At 37.7% G+C, this 25,610-nt stretch overlaps 1 protein-coding gene across 2 annotated transcripts in view; it reads left to right on the top strand.

The window, feature by feature from the left end:
• Positions 1–387: 387 nt before the first annotated feature.
• The window catches only part of myo1ea (myosin IEa), a 57,708-nt gene continuing 32,485 nt past the window's right edge, over positions 388–25,610 (top strand). Inside the window, exons 1-5 of one of the 2 annotated variants that reach the window (XM_030131272.1) lie at positions 388–669; positions 16,169–16,312; positions 17,640–17,729; positions 19,001–19,095; positions 23,668–23,755. In XM_030131272.1, coding sequence (XP_029987132.1) covers positions 667–669; positions 16,169–16,312; positions 17,640–17,729; positions 19,001–19,095; positions 23,668–23,755 — 420 coding nt within the window. In that variant the 5' untranslated portion in view covers positions 388–666. The remainder of the gene's footprint in view (positions 670–16,168; positions 16,313–17,639; positions 17,730–19,000; positions 19,096–23,667; positions 23,756–25,610) is intronic. The other variant, XM_030131273.1, reaches the window with a different exon arrangement.

Here is a 25,610-nt window from a genome sequence, read left to right as displayed (position 1 = left end):
GAAAAAGAGTTCACCTGTGTTATATAATCAAAATCAGAAATGCATCATTTTTACACTGGTAAACACAAGGGAAATTTCAGACAAATGCGCAGTAAGTAAAACGAAAAAAAGAGGAGGAAAAGGCTATTTAAACAAATAAATAAAATAAAACAAAATAAAAGATTATTTGTTGCTGTATGGTATCTTCTGGAGATCATATTTATTTAAGTGATGGATGCTGAAACTTGTGGAGTCTGTTGTTAGGAGGTCCCACCGCCGCGCATGCTCAGTCTTACTCCCAGTAACTACTGAATATTTAACCATATTCCGCGTCCTTAGCCTCTTGTGATTGGACCCAGTGGCTCAGTTTCCTGTGTCATGTTTTAGAGCCGATTATTGGAGGCACAGCTCCATCCGTAAATTACAACCCACTTCGCTGTGTAAGTGAAGACCGGGCTCCTGTCAGGGAAGTTTCAGATCTGTCTGCAGGATGGACGGAGGACACTACTGACGAACCACATCCAGGCTTTCAGGAGTTTATCGGGAATATTTATTTTTGTAAACTTGGGATTTTAGGCTGAAGAAGTAAAGGTTGAGACATAGTTTTAACTTTTTCCCGAGGCTCGCATCATCATTGGATCGGGAATACAATAGAGAAGACTACGACTGTTGTGTTGAGGGCAGAGGATGGTGAGTAACTGCTCCTACCTGACATATTGTGATATTATCATGACTATATCTACCTCCTTTATTATTTTACAAACACAAAACCACTCAGATACTTTACACATTATTTATAAGTCCCCCCCCAAAATAAAAAAAATAAAAAACTTGAATTTTGTTAATTATAGTTATATTTTAGAATAAAATTGGCTGTATTTCCTCAGCTTCTCAACTTTATGTATTATTAAACCTATAAATGAGAAAACTGTCCACCCTTATTTTTTATTTTATTTTTTTCATCATTTCTTATTAATCCCCCCTTCATCTCTGTGTAGATATCCCAGATCCCAGCTTCTCTGTCTACATTTTGACAGACCCTCTGGCAGTCATATTCTTTTTATGGGCTCCAATGAAAGTGATTAGAAAGCTGCGACCCAATGCTGTTGAATTCAGCTCATCTGTCTGACTTAGACATGTAATACCACTAAAAAAACATTAGATGCACTAGGTCAGGCTACTTCTTAAAAACCGGTTAGTCATGGAAGATGAGGCAGGGAGCGTGTGTCCCTGGTGGCTAGTGTGTTCTGTACTGGAGCAGTTTTGTCGTGCTTGTATGTGTGTGTATCTGTGTGTTTCATGGACAGGTTTTTCCTGGTTACTGAATGCCACTCATACTGCAGACACGCCTAAAGCCGAGCTATGAACGAGGTCATGAAGCCTCAGTGTGTTTTGACAACACGCTGTCCCTTATGGAGGAATTCCCACTTAGGCTTAAAATTAAGTTGACTTGAGGTTCTGAAGTATATGTATTTTTATTATTTATAATGTGTGGCTTGTAAGTAACATATAGGTTAGGCTTAGTCCTGGAAAACCTGAGGTCAAAGGTTGCTTAATATGCAGTCCACATCCTTTTGTGCTTGACCCTGAAAAAATTAAAAACAGAAAGTGAAATAAAGCAATGAAACTCCATTTCTTTTTCTGTCTTTATGGAGCTGTAGGGTGACAAATCGGAATAAAGTTGTAAACCTTTACTGACTGTTGTATTCCTATGAGCTTTACATGACAGCTTTAATTTTAGAGTGAATGAATGGTAGATGTTTTCTATATAGAGACAATGTAAATAACAACAGGAAATGCTGAGTTTTTGGTTAGCGTGCAGGGAAAAACCAAAACTTTTAAACTAAAAGAGACGGGAAAAAGCCAAACAATGGCTTCTCAGTTTCGTTAAGACAAATTGTGGTTAGAATTTACTCTTGGTTTGCCCCTTTCAGGCCCTCAAGCTCTGTTGTTTGAGAGGAGAAGGAGAAAAATAGTGTGATTGTCATCCTGTCTGGAATAGCAGACACCAGCATCGTTGACTGGTTCCTTCTCTGCCAGATGCTGAATAGCACGTCGGTATGACCGCAGATGGTTTGCATTAGTTTCTCCTGTAGGGAGGTGCATAGTGAGTAACCCCCTCTCCCTTCATTTCAAAGCTGGTGCTCCATTTTCAAACCTATCACTGCTGTAGAGATTTGCTCAGGAATTCAAGCCCTCTCTCTCAAAACAGGACGAACTCCCATTCTGTGGACCTGGGGAACTCGTTAGGCTTGTCGCTGTGGTTCAGTACACTCACACACTCCTCCTGATCAGTTCCATACGTCGGAGCCTTTGTTACAAAGCTGCAACTATGTTTTCACTGCTTTGCTGTTTGTGATTATGATTTTCATAAGTGTTGACTTACTCTACTGTTGCACTTGTTGTAAATTACAAGAGAAAGAGATTCATAGAAACCCAACATTCAAGCTTTGGATTACCACCATGTTTATGAATCCTGCACTTTATGCACAATCCTGTCTTGCTTTTTATGTTTCAATGGAAGCATTACATTTGGAGTAATATTTATTATTTGACATGATTTCAACAGATGTGTTATTGTTTTTCCTGAGGAATAGGAAGGAATGTCATTTGCTTCATCATTTCATTCAATAATATGAAATAACTTCTTTGCTCTGCTACTATCAAAGCCTAAACACTTTACAATTAAACAACTTTTGCTTAATATGTACTATTTTCCTGCTCATTTTGTCTGATGATACGAAACAAAGACTATTTCAGGATTCATATTTCATCAAGTCCTTGTGATGACATCAAGACGTTCAGCATTCTTGTAAGTCTGAAACATTATACTTGACCCTGGATGAGATGAGCACCCAGTGGTTTTCTGTCCATGTGACTCGGTTTGTTTACTGTGTCCCCTGTGCGCTGTGCTTTGCCCCCGTGGCTCAGAGCTGCACTGTTTGACTCTAAATGTACTGTATGCTTCAGCATTATTTTTAAATGACTCACAGCCAGAACAAATAAAACCCCTATCCTGCTACTTTTTACTGTGTTTATTTTGAATATTTGATTTATTTATTTTTTGTTTTAGTTATGATATATTTCAATAAATGATGGCAGGGGGAAGCTGCAAATTGAGCTGATATAGATATATTAGACAGTAATTCTACAGTTAGAATATTATATGGTTGTATCATACTTATAAATGTATCCAAATATCAGCTACAAGGCAACAGCATCCCACCAGAATAGCTTCTCATTTGCATGTATGATTTTCCTCATTGTAGACATCTGCAAACTTCCCTTTCCTTTGTCCAATGGAAACTTCATTTATTGTCCTTTAGGCTGCTTGCAGTTCTATTGTATAAATTATTAATCTTCAATATCCTGGTTTGTCTCTGGAAACTGAATAGCTGCTAAATAACCTAGAAGTAAATGCAAAAAGCTACATTAGTAGTATTAGTATTTTCTTCTTTTTTTGCTGTTATTATTTTATTATACAGCAGTTGTGATTGCTTCCAAACTAAACATTAGATGTAAAAAAAAAAAAAAAAAAATCAGGAAGACATTTTTTTGCTTTAACTGATCCAAATTCAGCTCAACAAAAGGGACTTGTACTTATCCATTGGGTTTTTAAGTTGACTTGGAACACAGGTATAATGATAGCACTGCAGACTTAGGAAAAACTCACACAACAGTGGACAGTTACAGATGAGGAACAAGAATACAGTCACAGCTTTTTAAAGGTTTGTCAGACAGATATGAACTAACTGACTGGAAAAAAAGTTAAAATTAGCTGTATTAGCTTTGAATTCTCCTATTTCTATATCCACACTTCATTTTATCTCATTTGTGACTTTGCTTCAAATTTTGTGACCGGACTCATAGCAGAGATGAGCCAGTGCATTTCTCATCATGTACAGCCTTAAGTCTAGAATTTGCTATTACTTTAATGCATAAACAGTGTTGGCATTCTGAGCATCTTTTCAATCCTGCTTTCGTAATTTATTTAGGCATTGTGAGAGTATATGTTGTACTCTGTAGGCACCTATCATATTCCATCTATAGTTAAATGTCAGAGCACATGATGTTGTTCCTGATGTTTATCATTCAACTGGTTTTCTTATGTCATGCACTCATTATCAGTTTGGACAGACAGTGCTATTATTTAATCATGTTATTCTCCATTCACATTTCTCTCTCTGTGAATATATAACCAGTAAGAGGCCAAAACAAATATTGACTTGGACAAGTTCAGTTTTGGTTTGGCTGCATCTCTTCCACCAACACTAGAAAAAGGAAAAGTTAATAGGGCAGTGGAATTATTTAAACTAATGAAACAGAAGCAGTAACTGCTAGTTGGCCTTCACAGAGAGACAGGAAGTCCAATGTGGATTATTTTCTCATTAACCATGGTGGAGTTTGAAATGGTTATAAGCAAATCTTGATTTATGAGAGGTTTAACTCAATTCATATTAATGAAGTTACTCTGTGACTCAATCTAGTGCATGTTTTTTTTATATCAGAGTGCAGTTTAAATGTGAACTTCTTGGTCCTTGGTCTTTTTGTGACTGATATAAAGCAAAACGTATTGGAGGCTATCATCTAAAATTTGATATAATGTTTTCTGTACAAGTAGGTGGTAACTCTTGGCCTCTTTTTAGATACTCAAGAACAACATAAGCATACAGCATTGTTGTCTTGTTTTAATTATGAGAACTGCAGGAACCAACATCCACCAGTGCAAACTGGCACAGTTTTAGCCAGAATTGGCTAGCTAATTCGAGCTTGACTTTATCAACAGCACTTTGGTTGAGCTGAAGATGCCAAATTAGTTGAGCTTCTATTCACCACCACACCCTTTAATAAGAAGAAATACAGTAAACATACAGTATATGCATTCCGTTTTATTTGATCTCTTTATTTAATTAAAGTTCTGAACAAAGTAAAAACCTTATAAAGAAGCAGTGCTGTTTACTGAAACCATATACTGTGGAAAAATGTATTCCTGTAAGGTAAAAACATTGGTCTGACCTGGTCTGTCCTTGAGGGACCTTTCTCACAGTAATGTGAGGGACCTTTGACCTTTCAGTGTATAGCAGCACTGTACTCTGGATCCAAACAGGTTGGGCACAGTAAAAAAAAAAAAAAAAAAAAAAAAAATCTACAGCTTGTTTTGTGTGTGTGTGTGTTTTAATGAGATGCACAGTATCACAGTGATATAGCAAATGTTTCTTGTAATTGATCCAGTTTTAATGTGGCTACATAAATAAGGAAATGACATAAAAAAGCCTTAATACAACCTCTCTGATAAATGTGCTCTTTTTGCGATCTTTTGGACAAATTGCAATTTCCTTCTCTGCTAAAAACATCATCTGTGTAAAATACCAGAGGTTCATTGTACATTAGATAACAACCAAATCTTCCACAATGTCATGGATGCATTAAGAAGAAAAGCCCTTTAACAGATCCCCTTAGTTTTTTTCGAAGTTCAGTTGGACTGTTTTTTTTTCTTTCAAGAACAAAATTTCAAACCAACTAAGAATGAATGATAACCTGGACAACTGAGAACTTACGCAGACATTTTAACAGCTCCTCTTCCATAAAAAAAGTTGAAGGTGTTGGTCTTAATGTGTATTTGCATGTATTTAGGTGCTGTTAGACTAGATGCTGGTTAAGAGTTCATTGCATGAAACTTAAGACTGTAGTGCCGTGGTAAAACCAGGCATGGTTGTGAAATGACTTTCCAGAGCAAATGGTTTGTTTACATTAAACCACTACTGAAGCTGCTTCAAAAGAGAAAACTACAGGACTTTGAAACACGTTTCTTGTCTAGATTTCCACCCTAAACCGCATAGACTTTGATATTATCTTTTATTACCAGCCTGGTTGCGGGTGTCTTAAGACTGATGGGATTTTGAGATGCTCTTAAATTTCCATAGTTTTTCTGATAAAGAAAAAGTGCCAGTGTGAAGATATAAACTTTGTGTAATTCAGGGGAGATGTAGTCTTTTAGTATCTGTTTCACTTGATCATTATGTCCTCTTTCTCAGGGAGGGACAGAGCTCATCCCTGCCCTGAAGCCACAAAACTCAGTGTCTGCTCATGTTACCAAATTCTAGCACGATAATGTATTTCTTTTCTTTCTTTACTTGCATGGGACCTTAAAGAGCTCAGATCAATACGATGGAGTGAAATCTAGACATGGGACAACGGTGGATGAGGCCTGTTGTTCTGCATTATTAATGCTAGTGTCCTATTCACATGCAAGTGACCACTGTCACTGTTCAGGTTATGAAGTGAAGAGACGACTCTCAGTTTCTACTCTGCATCTTATGTAACCTGTAACTATTTCTACAAGTTACAGGTTACAGTCATCAGATGGAGGAAAACATCTACATTTGGTCTAATTAACATGAACTGTGAAGGTATGTTGTGTAATGGTTTTGGCTCCAAATCTTTCCTTTACAATTGCCTGTATCTGTTGTGTGTATTAAACCAAGTCAGAGCCATTTTGACTGACAAGTTGATGCTTTGAGTCTTGGCTGGGATCACTGCAGTGGCTGCCCTTCTGTGTGAGTGTAAAAGCAACTCAGGCAAGGCCCACTGGCACTGTGGCTGTGGTTTAGGGTTTAAAAGAGGAATCACACCCGTTTTCAGATGTCACATAATGTTTTCGCTATGCCTGCGTCATTGTGTACCAATTTGTACCAGTTTTTCCTTCTCAGCCGACACAGAATTTGAGCTGTCACTGTGATGTAGGCCTTTCCAAAGCCAATGAACAGATCATGACTGTGGAGCCATGTGGGGATAAAAATGTGTTCTAGTCGTGCCATCTAAAATTTATAGTTTAGTTTCTTTTGCAACCAAACAGTCAAGGAAGAGAACAGTGAAATAAATGTTTAAATATATGCAGTTGCCCTGTTAAGGTTAATACTACTAAATGTGCGCTTGGTGTATGCCACTCTTCTCAAAAATATATTATAATTCAGTATTGTGATATTTTTTGGAATCATGGGGATATTTTTATAGTGATTATATACCAAACAGTTGAGGTAAGTGTATACACGCTGTGGTACAGATGACTTTCCACAGTTAAGGGCAGGTCAGGTGAAGTCAGTTTGTATTTAGATAATACCACAGATCAGACATTTGCCTCAAGAGTTTTGTGATCTGTTGAATATACAAAACTTGGTTTGAGTAAGGAAAGTCTCCTTCCAAAAAAAAAAAAAAAAGGGAAAAATGGAATAAAACACATGGACGACTTTTCCAGGATGGGCAGGTGTTGTTGATCCAAATGCACCTCCATGTTAATGTGGCTGAATCACTGCAGAATGTGGATGCTCTACCAATAGGTTTTGCCTTCTTTTCCATCTTTGTTCACCTTTTCTCAGTCAAATTAATTCACAGCATCCTTTTCTACATCACTTTAGAGGAAGCTGCATGTGTCTTTGTACAGAGCCCAACATGAAGTTAATGGACGTCCCATATCTCTCAGACCAGATCAGTCTTTCTCACACTGCACACAAACACACACTCCTTCTTCTAAACTTCTATTGAAGCTTGTCTCTCATCATTGTTTATCTTCCTCCTCTGCCCTGGAGAGGCAACCATCTCAGTCAGCAGTTTATTCACAGTGAGTGAGCTTGAACAAAGTGCAAACGCAAGCAAACAGAGACCAGGTGGAAATACCGTTTAGGGAGTAATAACATCCTTAAACTCCTTTTAGTTCACATCAAAACAGATATGTTGGATTGAAAGGAAAAGGGGGAAATCAGTAAATATCAACCCAAACAGTGCTTTTCCTGTCTACTTTTGGCACACTTCAGAAGTTGACAGTCTCAGTGCAATTATAACCCATATGAAGCAATATCCAGCACTAATACTTAACAATAAAAATGACTCCCTATATCTAAGATTTATTGTTGCTTTCTAATTAAACCTGCAATGAAGTGATAGCAGGTCTCCAGTCAGATGGTTTCACTCTTATTGTTGAGGTTTAGAGCAGAAATTATTGCCCTGAAATAAGGTTGACATGTTTTAGAATCTGCAGAAATCATTACAGATACTATATACTGTATATTCTAGTTCAGTTATCTGTGCATTAGCTGCATCCATGCGTCTCCCCCTACCTCCCCCCTCTCCCCCTCTCCCCCTCTCCCCCAGTCTCTCTATCTCTATCGCTCTCTCTTTTCTCCTCCTTTACTTTCTCTCTTTAAGCCCAACTGGTCAAGGCAGACGGCCATCCTTCAGGAGTCTTGGTCTGCCCGAGGTTTCTGCTGTTAAAGGGATGTTTTTCCTCGCCACTGTCACCAGTCATAAGTGTTTGTTCCTGGAGGATTCTGTTGGGTTTCTGTAAATTGGCTTAAAATTTGATTTGATTTGATGTATCTCCTTTATGTGGAGCACTTTGTAACATGTTGTTTTAAAAAGTGCTATATAAATAAAGCTTTACTTACTTACTTACTATATTACTGCGCAAAAGTGTAAGGAGACCTTTAGCTTTGTTGTTTTTTCAGTGTGGGAATGAGCATATATATCAATTTCTCATTCTCTTTTCTTCACATACAACAAGAAAATACACAAAATATGTGCACACTCTTAAAAGACACAAAAAACCAGAACTATATGGTTTTTAAAGGTTTGCCACTGTTTAGTGTGACCCCCTGACCTCATGACTAGAAGCACAAACAGAAACACTTAACATATGTTGAATGAAACCTGGAATAAAGTATAAGAAAATTAGTTCAATAAATCTCATATAGTCTGAACAAAAGGGTTAAAGACATGTTAAGTGCAATGGGAGGTCAAACTAAATACTACCATTTTATTTTATAGAGGCTGTTTTCTACCATGAAACCTTTGTTTTTACTGCTGTACAGATGTCCCATATATCCAGATTGTATCTTAATGCAGAGACTGAGAAATGCTTATGTGGTCATTAGAACTTTACTAAACCAACAAACCTAATGTTGGACTTCTGCACAGTACTGTAGATTAGAGCATTTCTTGACAGTCCCTACAGATTTGTGGCTACCAAACTAACACAAAAAAACAAAATGTTTTCAGAATTTCATCAAGCTGAGGGACTCTTTGGAAACTTGCTGGATTTGTTCACCATGACTGGGTTTGTCCTTTAGTTTAAGCTTTAATTTGTGACACGTGTTTCTAAATTAGATTACTTCTCTGTTTGTCCTCAGTTCTATCACCAGCAGCCCTTCATCACACAGTTCTTGGCTTTTACGCTGGTTATTATTTCAGAATGGATAAATCCACCACAATCTGTTAAGGGAGCCTTATCTTTTTTCTGATAACTCTTTCTACTTACCATTTTGTTTGAAATTGCAACAATAATATATGACCCCTTAGAAATGAAGTTTATGTTTGTGGATAGAGTTTCCTGTTTGACTTTTGAGTTGTGTTTATGATTTTTCAGAGGAAGAAACCGCTTTTGTAGGAGAACATGTAAGAGCACTGGCTGTAGAAATCAGGTCAAGTAAGCTGTTACATGGTGGCACCACTAATCTAATACATGAGGGCTTATCAGACATGGGGTGGGGGTACTGTTTCTTTAGTGCTGCAGTCTGTTCCAGGCGAAAGTCGTATCCATATCCACTGACTTCTTGTTGCATTTAAATTTTTTTTTGCATTTATAATCAGAGTTTGACCCATTACCCTGTAAAAAACTGGATTTAGCTCTAATGGCTTTAGGTAACACTTCATGTGAAGTTTCTTCTGCCTTTCATTCCTAATCTAATGGTGATAAGCAAAAGACTTAAATAATTCCTTCATTTTATCTATGGATGCAGTAACTTCTACGGTTTTCATTCGTAAGGTTTAGTCACTGAAATTGTGTGAGACTTTTGCTACAGAGTAATTAACGGCACTGGCTGCTTCTTATTTTAGAAGAGAGGAATTTGTTCTCATGGCTTTTATCCAGATTTTCCACAGAGGGCAGAGCTGAAAGCCCTAACACATGGCGGACTGTGTGTCAGAATCTGGGGTGGAAAAGGAGAACAGCACAGAAAGGAGAAATGAGGGGAAAAGTGCCGCTTATGATACTGAATCAAACCCAGCCATTTCCTGTACGTCGAGCCAGCGCTGCTCAGCACTCTCCATATATGGTGATGGTATTTGCATGAAGGGAAAGCCTGGGCTTATGGATCTGCAACTGGTGTTGAAATTCCTTTGTATTAAATTCCGGGAAAATGTCTGGTTCCATAGTTTGGATGATCTAATAATCCTAAATTCTCAGAGGAAAAAACTAACGCAGACAGTGTCCGCTTTGATTTTTTTTTTTTGGTGCTACATTTGCAGCTGTTATGATATCTGTCAAACATTGTGTCGTCTCCATGCAAAGCATTAGAGATGCTTCTTTAAACCCTCCGTTGCTTAGCTCCGCTCTAGAGGAAATCTGTGGTTCCATGGTGATGATGTTGTTATGGCCACTATTGACTCCAGATGTCCCCTGTGTGTGGGTTTGCGTGTTCACTCTGACACCACCAACAACATTGTTAGAAGTAGGAAGTGGATTTTTAAAACCAACACCTCAATGAATCTTTGCCAGTATCACAGTGAGAAATTAAGTGTATTTGACAGTCAGACGCTTCATATGCAACTGAGCATCTAGGTCCTGAATTGGCAACATTTGGTATCTGAAGAGCCATTTTTGGACAGAAATTTAAACAAAAAAAAGCAAAGTCTTTGCAATTTAGTGAACAGATGAATGCCCTCAGTGTCATAAAATATTACTACTACTACTACTTCTACTTTAGGATTCATTTAGAATAGTTTACATAGAGTATAATCTACATTTTTACAGCTGCATAACATCAGAATGACTTTATGGTTGCAACATTAATAGCAAATTGTTTACAATATAATTATTATTCATTTCTTTTTTTTTTTTTTTAATTCAGATTTTTATTCAGAACAGTCTCACACCATGTTTCAGAGGACATCATGGATACAAAGTACACTGTTCTCTTTTTTTTTTTTATTGTTCACAGAAAGAAAGAGAGAGAAAAAAGGTCATTTGTGAATCTTTGTTGCATGTATATCGTCATATAAATATATACTTTCCAGTGCAATACAAAACAGAGGAGTAATTGTGGGAAAAATGAATTATTCATTTCTAAAGGGTTATTATATTTTTTTGATACAGGGAGCCACTGGAAAATGGCCAGAGAGCCAAATATGGCCCCAGAGCCACAGGTTGCCCACCCCTGATCTAGGTCAAAGTAACAAGTAAATGTGAAACCTTTTTTTTTTTTTTTTTTTTTTTTTTTTGCACTATTATTTTCCCCTAAACTCAGTAATTCCATTTTGGAACCTATTATTAGCTACTAGCCATGATTAGAGAACAAATCTGCCAGTACTATTGTTTGTAAAGCATCCAGAACACACTGATTAATCACCTAAGTAACCAACTCATTGGTCTATATCAGGCTAAAATATCTCAGATTTACTAGTTTCCTGCCAACAGTAGAAGACCAACAAGATTTATAGAAAAAAAGTGAGGGAAAATGTGAAACAGTTTGTCTTTGTCTTTTTTTCACCTTCATGGTCATGTTTGCGTTTTTTTGTATTTCCTATTGCAGCCTGTCTACTTCATGATATATAGTTTTCACTTATTGTTGGCTCACATGTATTCAATCATGTCTAAAGTGTGTAACAGAATGTACAGTATGTGGACTAGTGGATGTTTTGCTGCAAGCGTTCGTATCCTTTGTTCCTTAGGCTCATTGTATGCATTCACTTTACTTGCAGGTTTGTCTGTACTTAACTGTTCTGTCAGGTTTTACAATGAAGTGTTCAGACTTATATTCTTTATTCATTTGGTGACTTTTTGGGTAAGAACTGAAAAACACAAGTGGAACACTACAATCAAGATACATTAAAATGGTCATATAAAAGATTGTGTCTTAACTTGTACAACATAAAACATAAAATTATTATTATCTCTTATTATGGCACAGGAAGCCTATTAGTGGAAACATCTGCTCTACTGTTGGTTTTCCACTTCATGTAAGGAGTTTAATGATAAAAGATGGAAGCTTCACTGACTTTTTGTTAATGATGCTGGTTAATATTGTAAGTCCCACCCTCCTAAATGACTCCCACTACAGCCTATGTTTTCAGAACCTCCCAGGACTCTCTTTGTGTGTGTGCAGCCCTCCTTTCCTGTATAAATCCTCCCTTAGTCCTCTGCTGTAAGTCAGAATATTTTACAGTGCTCTTGCCTCATTAAACATGGCTCTAGTCAAAACATATGAAACAAGCCTCAGAATATTTGACGTTTGCCTCCTACGTTTTCAGCTGCACATTTCATTCCAGACATAGCAGAGAGAGGTTAAATATAGCATGTTCAATTGTTTTCACTTAGTGGTTGGACCAATACTCTTTCTTAATGTCTGTTTTTAGAGAAAAGCCTTACTTCTCTCACAGTATTACTTTAAATAAGTAGGTACCAGTGAAATGGTAACTAGTAGTTGCCTATATATAAAGAACATGGGAATTTATGAGTGATATAAAGAGAAGTAAATGCAGGGTTCTAGTTGTTTCTCTAAGAATATTTTCTGTGCATGAATAAGGCCCTGTTCGCTCCTTAGAGAACAAAGTAAACACACATCATCATAAATCTATCCTGAAGACTCCCATGAAGAGTGTGCTATAGACTTACAGTGTTTACATGGTACAGTTACATAAACACTTTTGCATGTTGTCTGTATATGGACTTTCTATCATACGTTGAGAACATTATTATTTACCTGTCACTGGTGCTTCATATTATTGTACTTCACCTACTATGGTTTACACTGTATAAAAGAAGTCTGTCTTTTGCTGTAAGACGAATCACTCCTTTCTTTTAATGAGTTTCTCATTTTGACCCTTTTTTTTGTGGAGTTTCACCCTTACCTGAATCAGTGTTCCTACTACAGAGCTTGTCACATTTTATCCAGCCTTCTGGACACATTTTGGCTTCAACTAATATCTAAACAGATGCCAGCAACCAAAACATCTACTGACCTAAAAATGTTAAATAACTTTTGAATCATTAATTGTACTACGAAATGCACTTTCTTAGCGCTTCCACAGCATCAGATGTGACTCAGGCCCAGTTTACATGACAATGCTCTCAGGTGAAAGCCACAAAATATTTTAGCAGATGGCAATGGCGTTTTTGGGGGTTGAAAATGCCAAAAACTGAAACCACCTTCCAGAGTGGAAATCTTAAAAATGCTCCACTCTCATGTCACCATCTAAAGGGTTGAAAACACAAAACTGCTTTTTCTCATCGTGTAGAGTTTACATCACAGGCGCATGCCAGTACAGGAAAACAACATGCCAAATTATTTATTTTAATCTAATGTGGTGTTAAGCAATAACTCCACCTCCTCGTCTGTCCAGACAAAATTGTCAGTTTTTGTGCATTTCTTTGTCACGTTCTGTTTCCTGTTTTGTGATTGTATTTCACGCTAGGAGAGGGAAGAGAAGAAGAAAGGTTCTACTCATGCACTTGGTCTTGGTGGTGGTGATGCCACCTAGCCACTTGACATGTATACGACACTGATAAACAAGAAATTTCACACACTTTGCATGTCTGTCTGCATGCAGATTTTTCCCCCAAAACGCACTTCTAAACACAGAATTAACAGTGAGAACCCAAGGCCACTTTTGTGTTTTCGGTTCAGATCGTTACCATCTAAACGTAGCCTCATTTGGACGTTTATAGGCTCCATAGTGAATGTGGAAACACTATCATCCTCTGCAACATTTATTCACCAGTAAAACCCATGTAATTCATCAAATGAGAATGGTTTTAGATGCTTGTTTTTACATTCAGTTGATGATATATTTGACTGAAAAAGTCACTTTTGTTTCAGTTGTCTCTATTTTAAACATTTTGAATTCACTGTAAACATCTAGGCCCAATCCCAATTCACCCCTTGGCTCTCCCCCTTACCCCTACCCCTCCATTTTGCGCATTCACATGAAGGGGTAGGGGTGTCCCCATTTTCAATGAGTTGGAGGGGGAGGGCTGTTTCATCCTCCAAGCGAAGATTTTTCTGGACCACTCTACAAATGGAGGGGTATGAGATGTATTATAGACTGCATTTCTGCAGTTTGCGATTGATAGCTGCAAAAAGATGCCCAAAGCCCATGTAACAGAGACAGTTACAGCCTCTGACGGCATGATGAATTCTTTTGGAAACAAAGTTGTCGCATCTGTTTGTCAATGATCGGCATTGATGACTGCTGATGACGGAACAGGTCTCCAAGGATTGTCTCATTTCATAGTGGAATGTTTCAACCCCTACCCTTTGCAACTCCGTTTCAAGGGGTAGTGCCAAGTGCAAGGGCCAAGGGGTAGGGGTAAGGGGGAGGGCCAAGGGGTGAATTGACATTGGGCCCTAGTATTAATAATCTTTACATGTCAGTATATACAGTATGATATATGTGGACATGCAACACACACTGAAATTGAACTCTGCATTTAATCCATCCCTAGCTAAACATGCAGGAACACATCACACAGGCACCTGGGGAGCAAACTGGGGGTCAGTGCCTTGCTCAAGGGCACATCAGCCAACAATTTCTATGCTGGTCTGGAAAATTGAACATGTGACAGATTCTACTGCCTTCTAGATAACAGCTGCCCCCATGTACATAGTCACTAAATGAAATATAGGAAAATACCTGCAAACTGTAGACAATAAGTTTATAAATCACAAAGGAAAGGTTAAATGTGGAGTAAAATGTATGTGAAAGTCACCACAAAAAATAACAACATAAAGGTTTAAACAGTTGCTGTAGTTTACAACCTTCCTAAACTGTCATCAGATATTAGCTCCATTTTAAGTCAGATAATTATTCTTCTCCTAAAGGTGATGTCACCCTGATGTCAAATTTGCAAAGGAAGCAAGCGTCTCCCCTTGCCGCGCCTAAATCCTATAAAACATGTTAATGGGTGCGATCCAGAGGATTAATCAAGCAATAATTTGCTGCTTTCCTCTTGAGGGAAAATACCCACAGAATTAGCTTGAGAAGCTGTTAACATTCCTCCTCATCGCCCATGCCATGACCGAGTCTGTAAAGTGGTTTTAATTTAGCTGTTGTAAAGAATAAAGTCACCCTGGAGGATATTAAAAGCTTGCTGGCCCTCCTCCTTGACTGAGTAATTTAGAGTTAATTACTAAACACACAATGACTTTCCACTGGTTAATTTTGAGCTGTGGTGTTGTGGTCTTTATCACAGTTTTTTGCTTTTAAGTTTCAACTGTATTAACTGATTTCTCACACTCTGTGGTGTTTGTGTTATAGTTTTTATTCTCATTTATTTTCACTGTGTCTCTACAGTTATACAATACTAAGTATTATTTGGTGTATTATTTTGATATGATTAAATGTGATAGTGATAGTGTGCTACCAGCAAGAGACAGGATGTCCAAATACTTGAACACAAGATGTCAGAATTAAGTTGAAGTGTAAAAATTATCTTCATAATCTTACCACAAGGTCAGCTGATTGTAAGATTTTTCTCCTCTGACCATATTGTTTATGCTGCTCTTTCCTCTCTCCACACTTCCTTTCAAAAGTGGGAGGAAGTGAAGAGTTAACTTGTGTGTTGACTAATGTTCTGGATGGTCTCTGTGGCTTTGAGTGATTCTCCATCCAGGAGAAAGAGACTCACTCCTCGCAGCACATTGTGACCCTCATCCACAGTAGCCAGACAACACTGACTCATAGCACATGATAGATGACCTCAGTTCTCCGGAGCCTCACTCAGCTGAAACAAAACAGAAATATAGGGAGAAACCAGAGTGTTAGGATGTGGAACTCGGTCAGAGCATCTTGAACACTTGAACAAATAACACCAAGCACTTCTGGGAAATGTGGCCTTGCACCGTTTCAAAGTAAACATGGCTCATCATACTGCTGGGATTGGAAAAAGTGCAACTGTTGACTTTTTGCTAGGGTGATACTGTGTTTTCTGCTGGGCTTTTATTCTGTCCCACTATCTCAGCAGTGTGATAAAACCACAATACCTCAGCCTTCTGCTCAAATGCCACGATTCATTCAGCTCATGTACAGTAGAACTACGTCTGTGTAGCCTTGATGTCAGATTCTCGATCAGTCCATGTGGTCTCATTGTGTGTCTCTGAGTGAAAAAAACAATAGTACATTGTATGTTTTGTTGTTGCAGGGGAGCCGGGGGCACTACCGGTACCACTGGCAGAGCCACAATGTCAAACATAGCGGCGTGGATGACATGGTGCTGCTCAGCAAGATCAATGAGGACGCTATCGTGGACAACCTCAAGAAGAGATACATGGATGACTACATCTTTGTATCCTTTCTTCACAATCTCAGGTCGCACCCCAGCGAGGAATTGCTGACTCCTGCTTCATCCCTGCTATTCCCAGAATAGCTGAATGCTCATTCATAGTGTCATAGTAGCATGAGTAATAGGTCAATTTTGGCAGGTACCGCCTTCTCACTAAGACTCGGCTGTGTGGAAGGGGCAAAGGGCCTCTCTGCACCCCCTGACCAGACCTCTGCTCCCCCAGCACAGAAATGAGTCAGATTTACTCTTGTTTTATCACACTACGGTGCAAAATGTGGAAAAAAAGGCGTTTGTGGGGTAGGGGAAGCACATTGCATTAGACAGAATTCTAAAGCGTACATGAATCTTGAGTGTTTACTTCTCTCCTTCCTCGAGAAGTTGTAATTTTTTGATTTGTGGATGGGGTTTAACAGGGTGTGTTGGGAACCATCATTTTCATACAGTACATTGAACAAATGGTAGGTTTTAGGTTTTAAAATGGGCAGCTGTGGCTACACACACACTGGCTGTTGATGACGTGAACTGAGTTGATGAATGAATGAATGAATAACCCCTTTGAAAAGCAATAGGGAGAGTTCTCAAAGCAGCTCATTACATAAACTTCATCCATGCTCTGGCACCGCTCAGGATTATGAAGTTTAGTAAATGCTGGCTGTTTTAGGTTTGAGGAGTCCCCGCCAAGGCTGCGGGTCACTGTAGGCCACCCACAATAGCAGCTTTATTTGCCTTGAGCAGCATTTTGGCTTCAGGGCATAAAACCTCACAGTGTTACATGATGGGGCGATTCTCTGTCATTTGTGAGAACTGGATACTTATTTAGAATCAGGGCTGATCACCAAGTACTCCACTGCTGCACACTCCACTGATGTTGTGGTCGGTTTTAAGATGAAGTCATTTCTTTCCTGCCCAGTATTATAATATCTTTGTAAAAGTGCAAGATGATTGGTGACACTTGTTTTGGCTGATCTGGTTAGAGAATGTAACAGAATTTTGCAAAAAATCACATTAATCTTCTAAGTGAGAGAGAAGAGTATTCAACATTACAACTGTTTCATATATATGTACAATAATAACCTTCCAAAAATCTATCACGGTCATTCTTTCATGCTCAAATTATGGCAGTCTATAGTTTATTGAGATTATATTTATTACTCAAAACTTCAGTGGAGTTGAAACCTATCACTCAAACTGTTGAAAACATTTCCTGTGCTTGAATCAAATGTGTTTCCAGATACTGATACTTAAAACAGCCCAGTAAAGGCTCAAACTTTTAATTTTTCATTTTTTATGTTGTGTTTCACTGTTTGTCTTTAACCTGACGTTTTCTCAGACATACATCGGCCCTGTGCTCATCTCTGTCAACCCTTTTAAGCAGATGCCGTACTTTGGGGAAAAGGAAATTGAGATGTATCAGGGCGCAGTAAGTACCATGTTGTTTTTCTTATATGGAAAAAATGATTCTCAGTGTTTGATTGCAAGTGTCTTCTGTTTAAAAGAATTAATCCAGAGGAGTTGAATTCATAACATAAGAGCACTGATATGTTATTTTAAACAGAAAACCCCAGGGACAAAATCTATGAAATGAACTGGGTTAGATGCAGTGATAACTTTCCAGTCGACTGGCGCAGATGTTGTTGTCAGAAACTTGACTCAGGCATTGAGAAGCTTTGGCGGTACCTTCATAGAACAGCCTGTTTGAGTCTGCCCCCTCTCTTGGCTTGTCTCTTTAAGCTGGAACACAGATGAAGATTTTAACAATCCTTATGGACTGTAATACTCGGTGTTCCTCATAACAAAATGTACAAGGTTTGCAGATACACAAGTGCACAGGGTTCATATTCATATTAGTGTATGTGTTTGTTCAGGGAAGAACATTTGGATCTGTCCAGAATTTTCAGTGAAAAATTAAACAAACATATTGCCGTCAAAGAGCCATATTAGAATGAATCCAGATATTATTGGATATAGTCAGTTTGTCTTATGTTAACTATAAAAATCTACCAAAATGTATGCATGTTTTACAAGCAACAAAAAAAGCAACCAGCCTCAGCTTGTCACTGGTAAAATCTACCTCATATTAGCTAGAATATCTTCTCAACAAAAGGTTAGATATGCATTCTTAAAAATGTACCTCTTTGTATTTTATTATACAATCTGAGTTATTTTGCAAACATAATGTACTATCTCAGTGTGCTAGTGATGTTGCACAAGCATATATTACATAAAACAGTCTTGTAGCATCTTTGTAATTTTAATTTTACCAACTGCTTTTTTTTTTTTTGTTTACTGTTTGTCAAGTCATAAAACTTGAATAAATAGAAGTAAAAAAAAAAAAAAAACCTCTTTAATGGAAAACATACTTGACAAGACATTTTCCACGCTCATTTTCCAAAAAGGCTTTTTTTAAAATATTCTTTTCATGTGCTTCTATACATCATAAACCATACCCTGTTGCCCATAAAGTTGGAATAAAATATGTTTTTTTATCTCTTCCATGAAATGATTGTGACAATGTGATTTATTCTTGATAGAAGTGTAACTGGAACTCAGTATGTAACCACTGAACCTGATTAAAAGTGATCACTGAAGAGGAATGTATCTAAAAATAAAATTATTCCAGCTTTATGCGCAACAATGTAAGATCACTGCTTAGTCAGATGTAATGAATAGTATTTGTCTTTAATCTTTCAGGCACAATATGAGAACCCTCCTCACATCTACGCTCTGGCTGATAACATGTACAGAAACATGATGATTGACCGTGAGAATCAATGTGTCATCATCAGGTAAGATCTGAAACTATGATCACTATGGTCGTCTGCCAGCAAAGACATGATGGACAGATGGCATGTGACAGCGAAAGCACATAGCAGCATGGAAATCATGCAGCAAATCACTTTTTCCTGCATTTAGTTTGATTTCCTATGAGGAGGCTGAGTGAAAGAGCATTTCTGTTCATATCATTGGATCTTTCAAGCTCCAGGATGGGAGAGAAAGTGTGACAAAGGATGTGCAATGTGATCTGTGTGGTGTTATAACAAAACTGAACCGTTGCTGAGCCCTGACAGGTCATGATAATGAAGGGACGGGAACCAGAGAACAGACCTAACAGGTTTAACCACATCAATTTGGTACAGCTGACTGACAGTGACGTGATTCTTTGGTATTTTTTCTGCTATTTTTTAAATTTTTTTAGCTTCAGTGCATAACGTACCACTATTTAAATGTGAAAACAATGCACAGTGAACAGCTGGATGTCACCTCAGGATGTTATGAGGAAACAAAACAGCTGTCAAACATCCTGCTTTAGGAACGAAAACTGTAACAGTAACACCTGCATGATCCTGTAGCCTCTCTCTGGATTTAGGGGATTTTTTTCTGCAGTCTATGTGAATTACAATTGTTTTTTTTTTTTGTTTTTTTTTTGAGGGGGAAATGCTGCATCAGAGATAAAAGTGTGCTGTCATGGTTAGTGCTTTATGCTGTGGTCCAGTCACCTGAGCAGGGTGGTTACTGGAGTGCTTACCTCATGATGAATGAACCCCGCTTCAGCACTTTTGCCCGTTGTTTGGGCGGTGAGTAGCGGGTAGGTCAGTTTCCCACATAAAGGCGCTGAGGTGGATTTGTGATTGACTAAATCAGCAAACAAAAGCATGGAAGTGGTTTTTATGATGAACCAGGTCTCTGGAAACAAAGGCTGCTGAGAATTGCTGGCCAGGCAGTGTGGTCAGCATCGACCTGCGTTAGCCATTTTTCTCATTTACTGAGAAAATGTGTAAGTTATTCAGCATATAGAGCCAGTAGGACTTTCCCTTTTATCTTACAGTTTCTGTATTCTAAGCAGAAGAACTAAAACTATTTTTGAAATGATCTCTAAATGATTTTTTTTCTCTACAGTTAACCTCATCTAAATGGTTTATGAACATTTACTCTCATATGATCTTCTACATTTTTCAGTAAAAATCAAGTGTTTTCTTATATTTAATTTACTGATCATGTACATGTTGATAAAAGCTCAGAGCAAATCAAAGGTTATATCAAAATTTCACAAATCATTTATCAAATTTCATTATTTCAACTGATATTGCACCTGCACAACAGCTCATTAAATGTTAAGCAGGTTTAACCAGTGTTCTTTCATAATGACCGCCATGAGCTCATTTCCAGACGTCTGTGCGTTTCTTTTCAGAGATGCCAACAGAGAAGGCTGTGGTTATAATTAGACCTGTTTTAAAACACGAGGTACATTGACTGATTGCCAAGCTCCTGTTACTGTTAAAATATACAGATCTATCCAGAGGGTGTTGGTCATTGCAGTATATTCATGAATATTCATTTAGAACTGGGAAAGAAAGCCTTTAAATGTTCTGCTCCCACTACCTGGAGCAACCGACAGAAGCAGATAAAACTGAAGGAACTGGGGTCTTTAAATACATTCAAAGTCATTTTAAATGAATGGGAAAAGGATAAATCTGGATGTAGATGTTTTTTTAATTGATTGAATCTGGTTGTGCTTTGAGATGCTTTTAAGGAATGTTATTGTTATACTTTTAGTACCTTTTAAAATTATTGATGGTGTTTTTAATGTGTGTTCTTAGCTTGGTGTTTTAGGTATGGTTTTAGAACTGACTTTTATTGTGTTTTATGTATATTTTTAGTGGATGTATGGCTGTGATTTCTATTTGGTTTAACTTCTGCTGCTCCTGTCTTGGTCAGGACACTCTTGAAAAACAGACTTTTAATCTCAATGAGCTTTTTTCCCGGTTAAATAAATGTTATATTAATACAAAAAAACTACTACTTTACTTGTGTGAATTTTATTGCACATGGTTTAGTAGATATTTTTGTTGCCAAAATGTGAGCAGTTTTGTTCTGGTACATCTTATCTTTGACTCTCTAGCTCATGTTGCACTGGTTTTAGAATAAAAAGATTACATCACCCCATTGTCATCATCTCCTTCCAACTTCAGCATGAATTATTTTGGCCTGAATTGATGATAGATTTTTCACTGCAGCTCAGACATAAATTGTACAGATGTTCAAATGTCTGGCGCAGTCTAGGAAGCAGTTCATAAACTGAGACATATCGGCAAGTACGGTTCCCTATGTGTGTGAAACATTAATAAAAAGGATCTGAGGGCAGCATATAAATTAGCATGTTTATTATTATTGCTCTGTCATCGTTCTTCATGTCAAAGTCCTTCTCTGGTCACACTTCACAGAAAGTTAATGATTAGCAGCCCACATGGGAGACCTTTATGCACATTATAAATAAATATCCGTAGTGTATTACAAATTACATCACTGTCTGTGTATGTCTGTTTCCATCTGAATTATTTTTAGATTCTTTGATCAGATTTCATTCTTTATTTCTTTCTTTCTAAGTGTTTTTTTCCAATAACAGAAGCACAATAAAGGTTTCGAAGTGACAAATTCTTATACTTAATTCATTTGGTAGATGGTAGTTTTATCACTCAGATCATAAATATTTCCAAATTGGTGCTCTTTTTTGTTTGCTGCTGTTGCTTATGGGCCAGAAGCATTTGTTTTTTTCTACCATACAATGAAAATAAACAGAAAGAGTTAATATGAACATTCTGCACATGCAAAAAGCTTTGTCTGAATACAGTGTGAATTACTTCTACAACATCTCTCTTAACCCTCAAAGACTTAAAACATCTACCGATCTAAAATGTTTCATGACTTTTGAAGAACTAATCCTATCAATACATTGAAATAATTCAGGGAAAAGGGCAGTTTCTCAACATGACCCATTTGGAAGTTCAGAGGCTCCGTAGTGAACATGGAAACACCATCTTCTGGAACATTAATTCACTAATCGAACCCATGTAGTTTGACAAATGACAGTGGTTGTAGATACTTGTTTTTACATTCATGTACAGATATACTGTATTTTGCTGAAAAAGTCACTTCTGCTTCAGTTTTCTCTGTTTTCATATAATAACCTTCATCTTTACTTAGTTATATCATTCTCTCAATACCTGGTAAACATTTCTCCCGCTCCTCCAGTAGTTCGTTGTTGTTATTCTTATGATTTGTTGTTTCATTGTTTTCAGAGTAAATTTTGAGTTTTTCTTTATTAAAGTTTATATTCCCATTTATCATTCACATCAAATCTCACTTTGATGTCCATATATATTCTAAAAGCACTTATATGTATCCTTTTTGCCTATTGTCTTTGTGGATGCTTATTTTAATGAGATCATTTTATAAACCACTTGTTTTTTTTTGTTTCACTTGCACAATTTGTTGTATTTATACTTTTGCATTTCTTTTCTGTTGTGCAAATAAATAAATACTCGGAGCTTTTATGAATATTTACATGGTCACTAAATTAAATATAGGAAAATTCCTGATTTTCATGGAAAAATTTAAAATGCAGACGATAATTTTATAGGTTAAATGTAGAGAAAATTAATTTGGAAGACACCACAAATATAGTTTTAGGTCTTTAGGGGTTAAAAACATGTCTGTGCGAATTTGTGAAAGTTAAGGCTGAACTCTCCCTGCAATGCATTGTTTAACTTATGTCCTTTTTTGGTGAATAAATCTCCCTCTGCATAAGTTAACAATGCCGTCAGCATCTGTGAGTGCCACAACAATGAGACTCGCCCATTTTGGGGCTCAAAATGGGAGTGAAACTGGCGCTGGAGTGTGTGCTGAAAATAGTCCATTCAGAGAACAACTTTAAGGAGAGATCACTCCTCTGAAAAAGGGGCTCTGAATGTTCCTCTGATATGAAAAGGACATGTCTTTGGATGTAAATTGAGGAGTACATGTGCAGGAAGATATGTGGGAGTATATCCCAGACAATACTGAGGACCTGAGGGAGATGTAGAGGTATATAGGGGAAGGGTTAAAACAGTATAGAGACTTCTGTGTAATAGAGTGGCTCCCATGACTTCCTCTGGCAGCCTCTAACAGTCTGCAGCTGTGTTTCTCACAGAGGCATTACCAACCTGGCTACTTTAAGGCACAGAAGAAAAAACAGACTCCACTGTTATCCACTGCCAAACCACATATGTCAAAATAAGTATGACCCTGGCAAAGTGAAAGGCGAAGAGGAAAATAGACAAGTGTGAGGCGAAGCAGGAGAGATGAGGGAAAATATCTGTAAATGTGACAAAACAGAATTAATGTCCTTGTTAGTGTTGCATTCGTCTGCCCAGATGTGCTCTAGTTTATTACCCAGTTTTCCTTGAGGTGGAATTTGCTTCTAGTTGCACAAAACAATATGGATTTATTCAGTAAATGAAGTGTACGAGTTAAAACCTGTGAGGCCGATTGTCCTCGTAGGCTTCAGAATTGACACAAATGGGTTTTTATTGTCTTTTCAGTGGAGAAAGCGGAGCTGGGAAGACAGTGGCAGCCAAATATATCATGGGCTACATCTCCAGAGTGTCAGGAGGCGGACCCAAAGTGCAGGTGAGCGAAGCTGCTTTGTCACCTGGAGGACACAATGTAAAGAGGAGTGACATGTCTCAGATGTTTGAGATAAAGCATTGTCTCCATTATATAATAATTCTATAAACACCAACATGTCCCCATACCTAAATGACAGGATAGACTGAAAACCACTGATTGATATCCTAAAGCAACATCGGAGCTTTACTGATGTTGGACAATGATAAACAGCCCCACAGGTGTTTGGAGAACTGGCTCCAAATGGCGGATAGGGGTAGAGTTTGAAGCAGTGGGAGGTCCACAGGTGGAGCAGTTCATTGTGGATCAGTGATTTGTACACAGAGCTGTCACTGGAGTTTGCATCCTGAGGGAAAAATTGACATTCTATCCTCAGTTTTTAGTCAAAGTTTGGTTAGGTTTAGAAAAAGATGGTGGTTTGCGTTATAATAGACCTTTTTGCAACAAGACAATGAAAGCCTATCTACCAAAATCCCTGAAAAAAAAAAAAAAAAAAAACGTCTTCTGTGTGCTCAGACAGCAGGAGAAATAACACAAAATACCACCGATAATGTCACAATTTCCAAAGTGAGTATGACATCCAGGCTGTGACAAGGTCTGGTTTAACCACAAAAGGTGTTCGGCTTAGGAAAAGATTGTGATTAAGGCTAAAATAAACAATGTTACATAACTACGGTCTTTTTTCTCATTAAAAAGTTTGCTCTTATTGAATGGCATCACTAGACTGAAAAACAATACTGCTGCTGTGAATCCATTTAATCAATCAACCAGTGTTGTTGTTTTTAAGTTCAGGTCAGATCATAATTATTATTTCAATGAAAATAAGTAAAACATAAAATTTTCATCAAAAATATTCCTCATTTTTAGAAAAATCTTAGTTTGTCCAAATTATTTTTGAGCCTGAAATGGAAGTATCACATCTAAATATGTATATAGTCTGTATAGTTTTTACCCTCGGTCATACTGGCTGCAGGGTATTGTCATCAGTTAGTTGTCCGTCCGTCCATTCGTCCGTCCATTCGTCCGTCCATTCGTCCGTCCATTCGTCCGTCTGTCTAAAAACTTTGTCATGCACTGATAAATCAGGCCACTGGGGGCAGTAGTGCGTCTGATAAGTCAGGTCGAAGGATATAAAGTGTGCACACGCCATGTTTATTACTATTATTACTATTATTATTATTATTATTATTTCATATTGTTTTTTACACTGTCTTTATGCAGGAACTTTTTTTTGCACTTTATTCTGTTGCTGCCTTGAAGATTGAATTTCCTCATTGTGGGACCAATCTAATCTAATCTAATCTAATCGATGTAATTCCTAAATGGTAAAGGTAATACATATATTGAATAAAAGCTAAGAGTCTACACATCTACTCTGGTGGTGTATAGAGGTGAAATGACAAAATGTGTGCGACTGTCCAAAGATATGGAGACATGACTGGAAAAGATGAAGTCTATGCAATGGAAACTGGAGAGGAAATGATGAGTTTTCCTATCAAATTTAATAGATTTTAGATCTTGTATATCTCACTGTTCCTAATTTATAATGTCAGTTCAGACATGAAGTCAAACAAGCTGCCGGTGCTTTATTCTTATTCTCTTTCCTCTCCTCAGAACTGTTCCCCCTCCCACCATCCTCATCCTCATAGCCCATTATCAGCCCTTTATTCCCCCCAGGCCCCTTTAGCCATCTGGCAGCCCCCCAATCCAGCAGATGTCCTGTCTCTAAGCTTGATAAAGATCTAAGTTTGATGAGGAAATGCCTCCACGATGATGGCATTTGGATTTAGGTTTTTCTGTTAAATCCACTGAGAGCTTCCTCTGCTGACATCAGAAATCATCCTCCAGTTTTATATTT

The sequence above is a fragment of the Sphaeramia orbicularis genome, chromosome 3 (genome assembly GCF_902148855.1).
Source record: "Sphaeramia orbicularis chromosome 3, fSphaOr1.1, whole genome shotgun sequence".
Taxonomy (NCBI): Eukaryota; Metazoa; Chordata; class Actinopteri; order Kurtiformes; family Apogonidae; genus Sphaeramia; species Sphaeramia orbicularis.
This window is presented reverse-complemented; position numbering and strand designations above follow the sequence as displayed.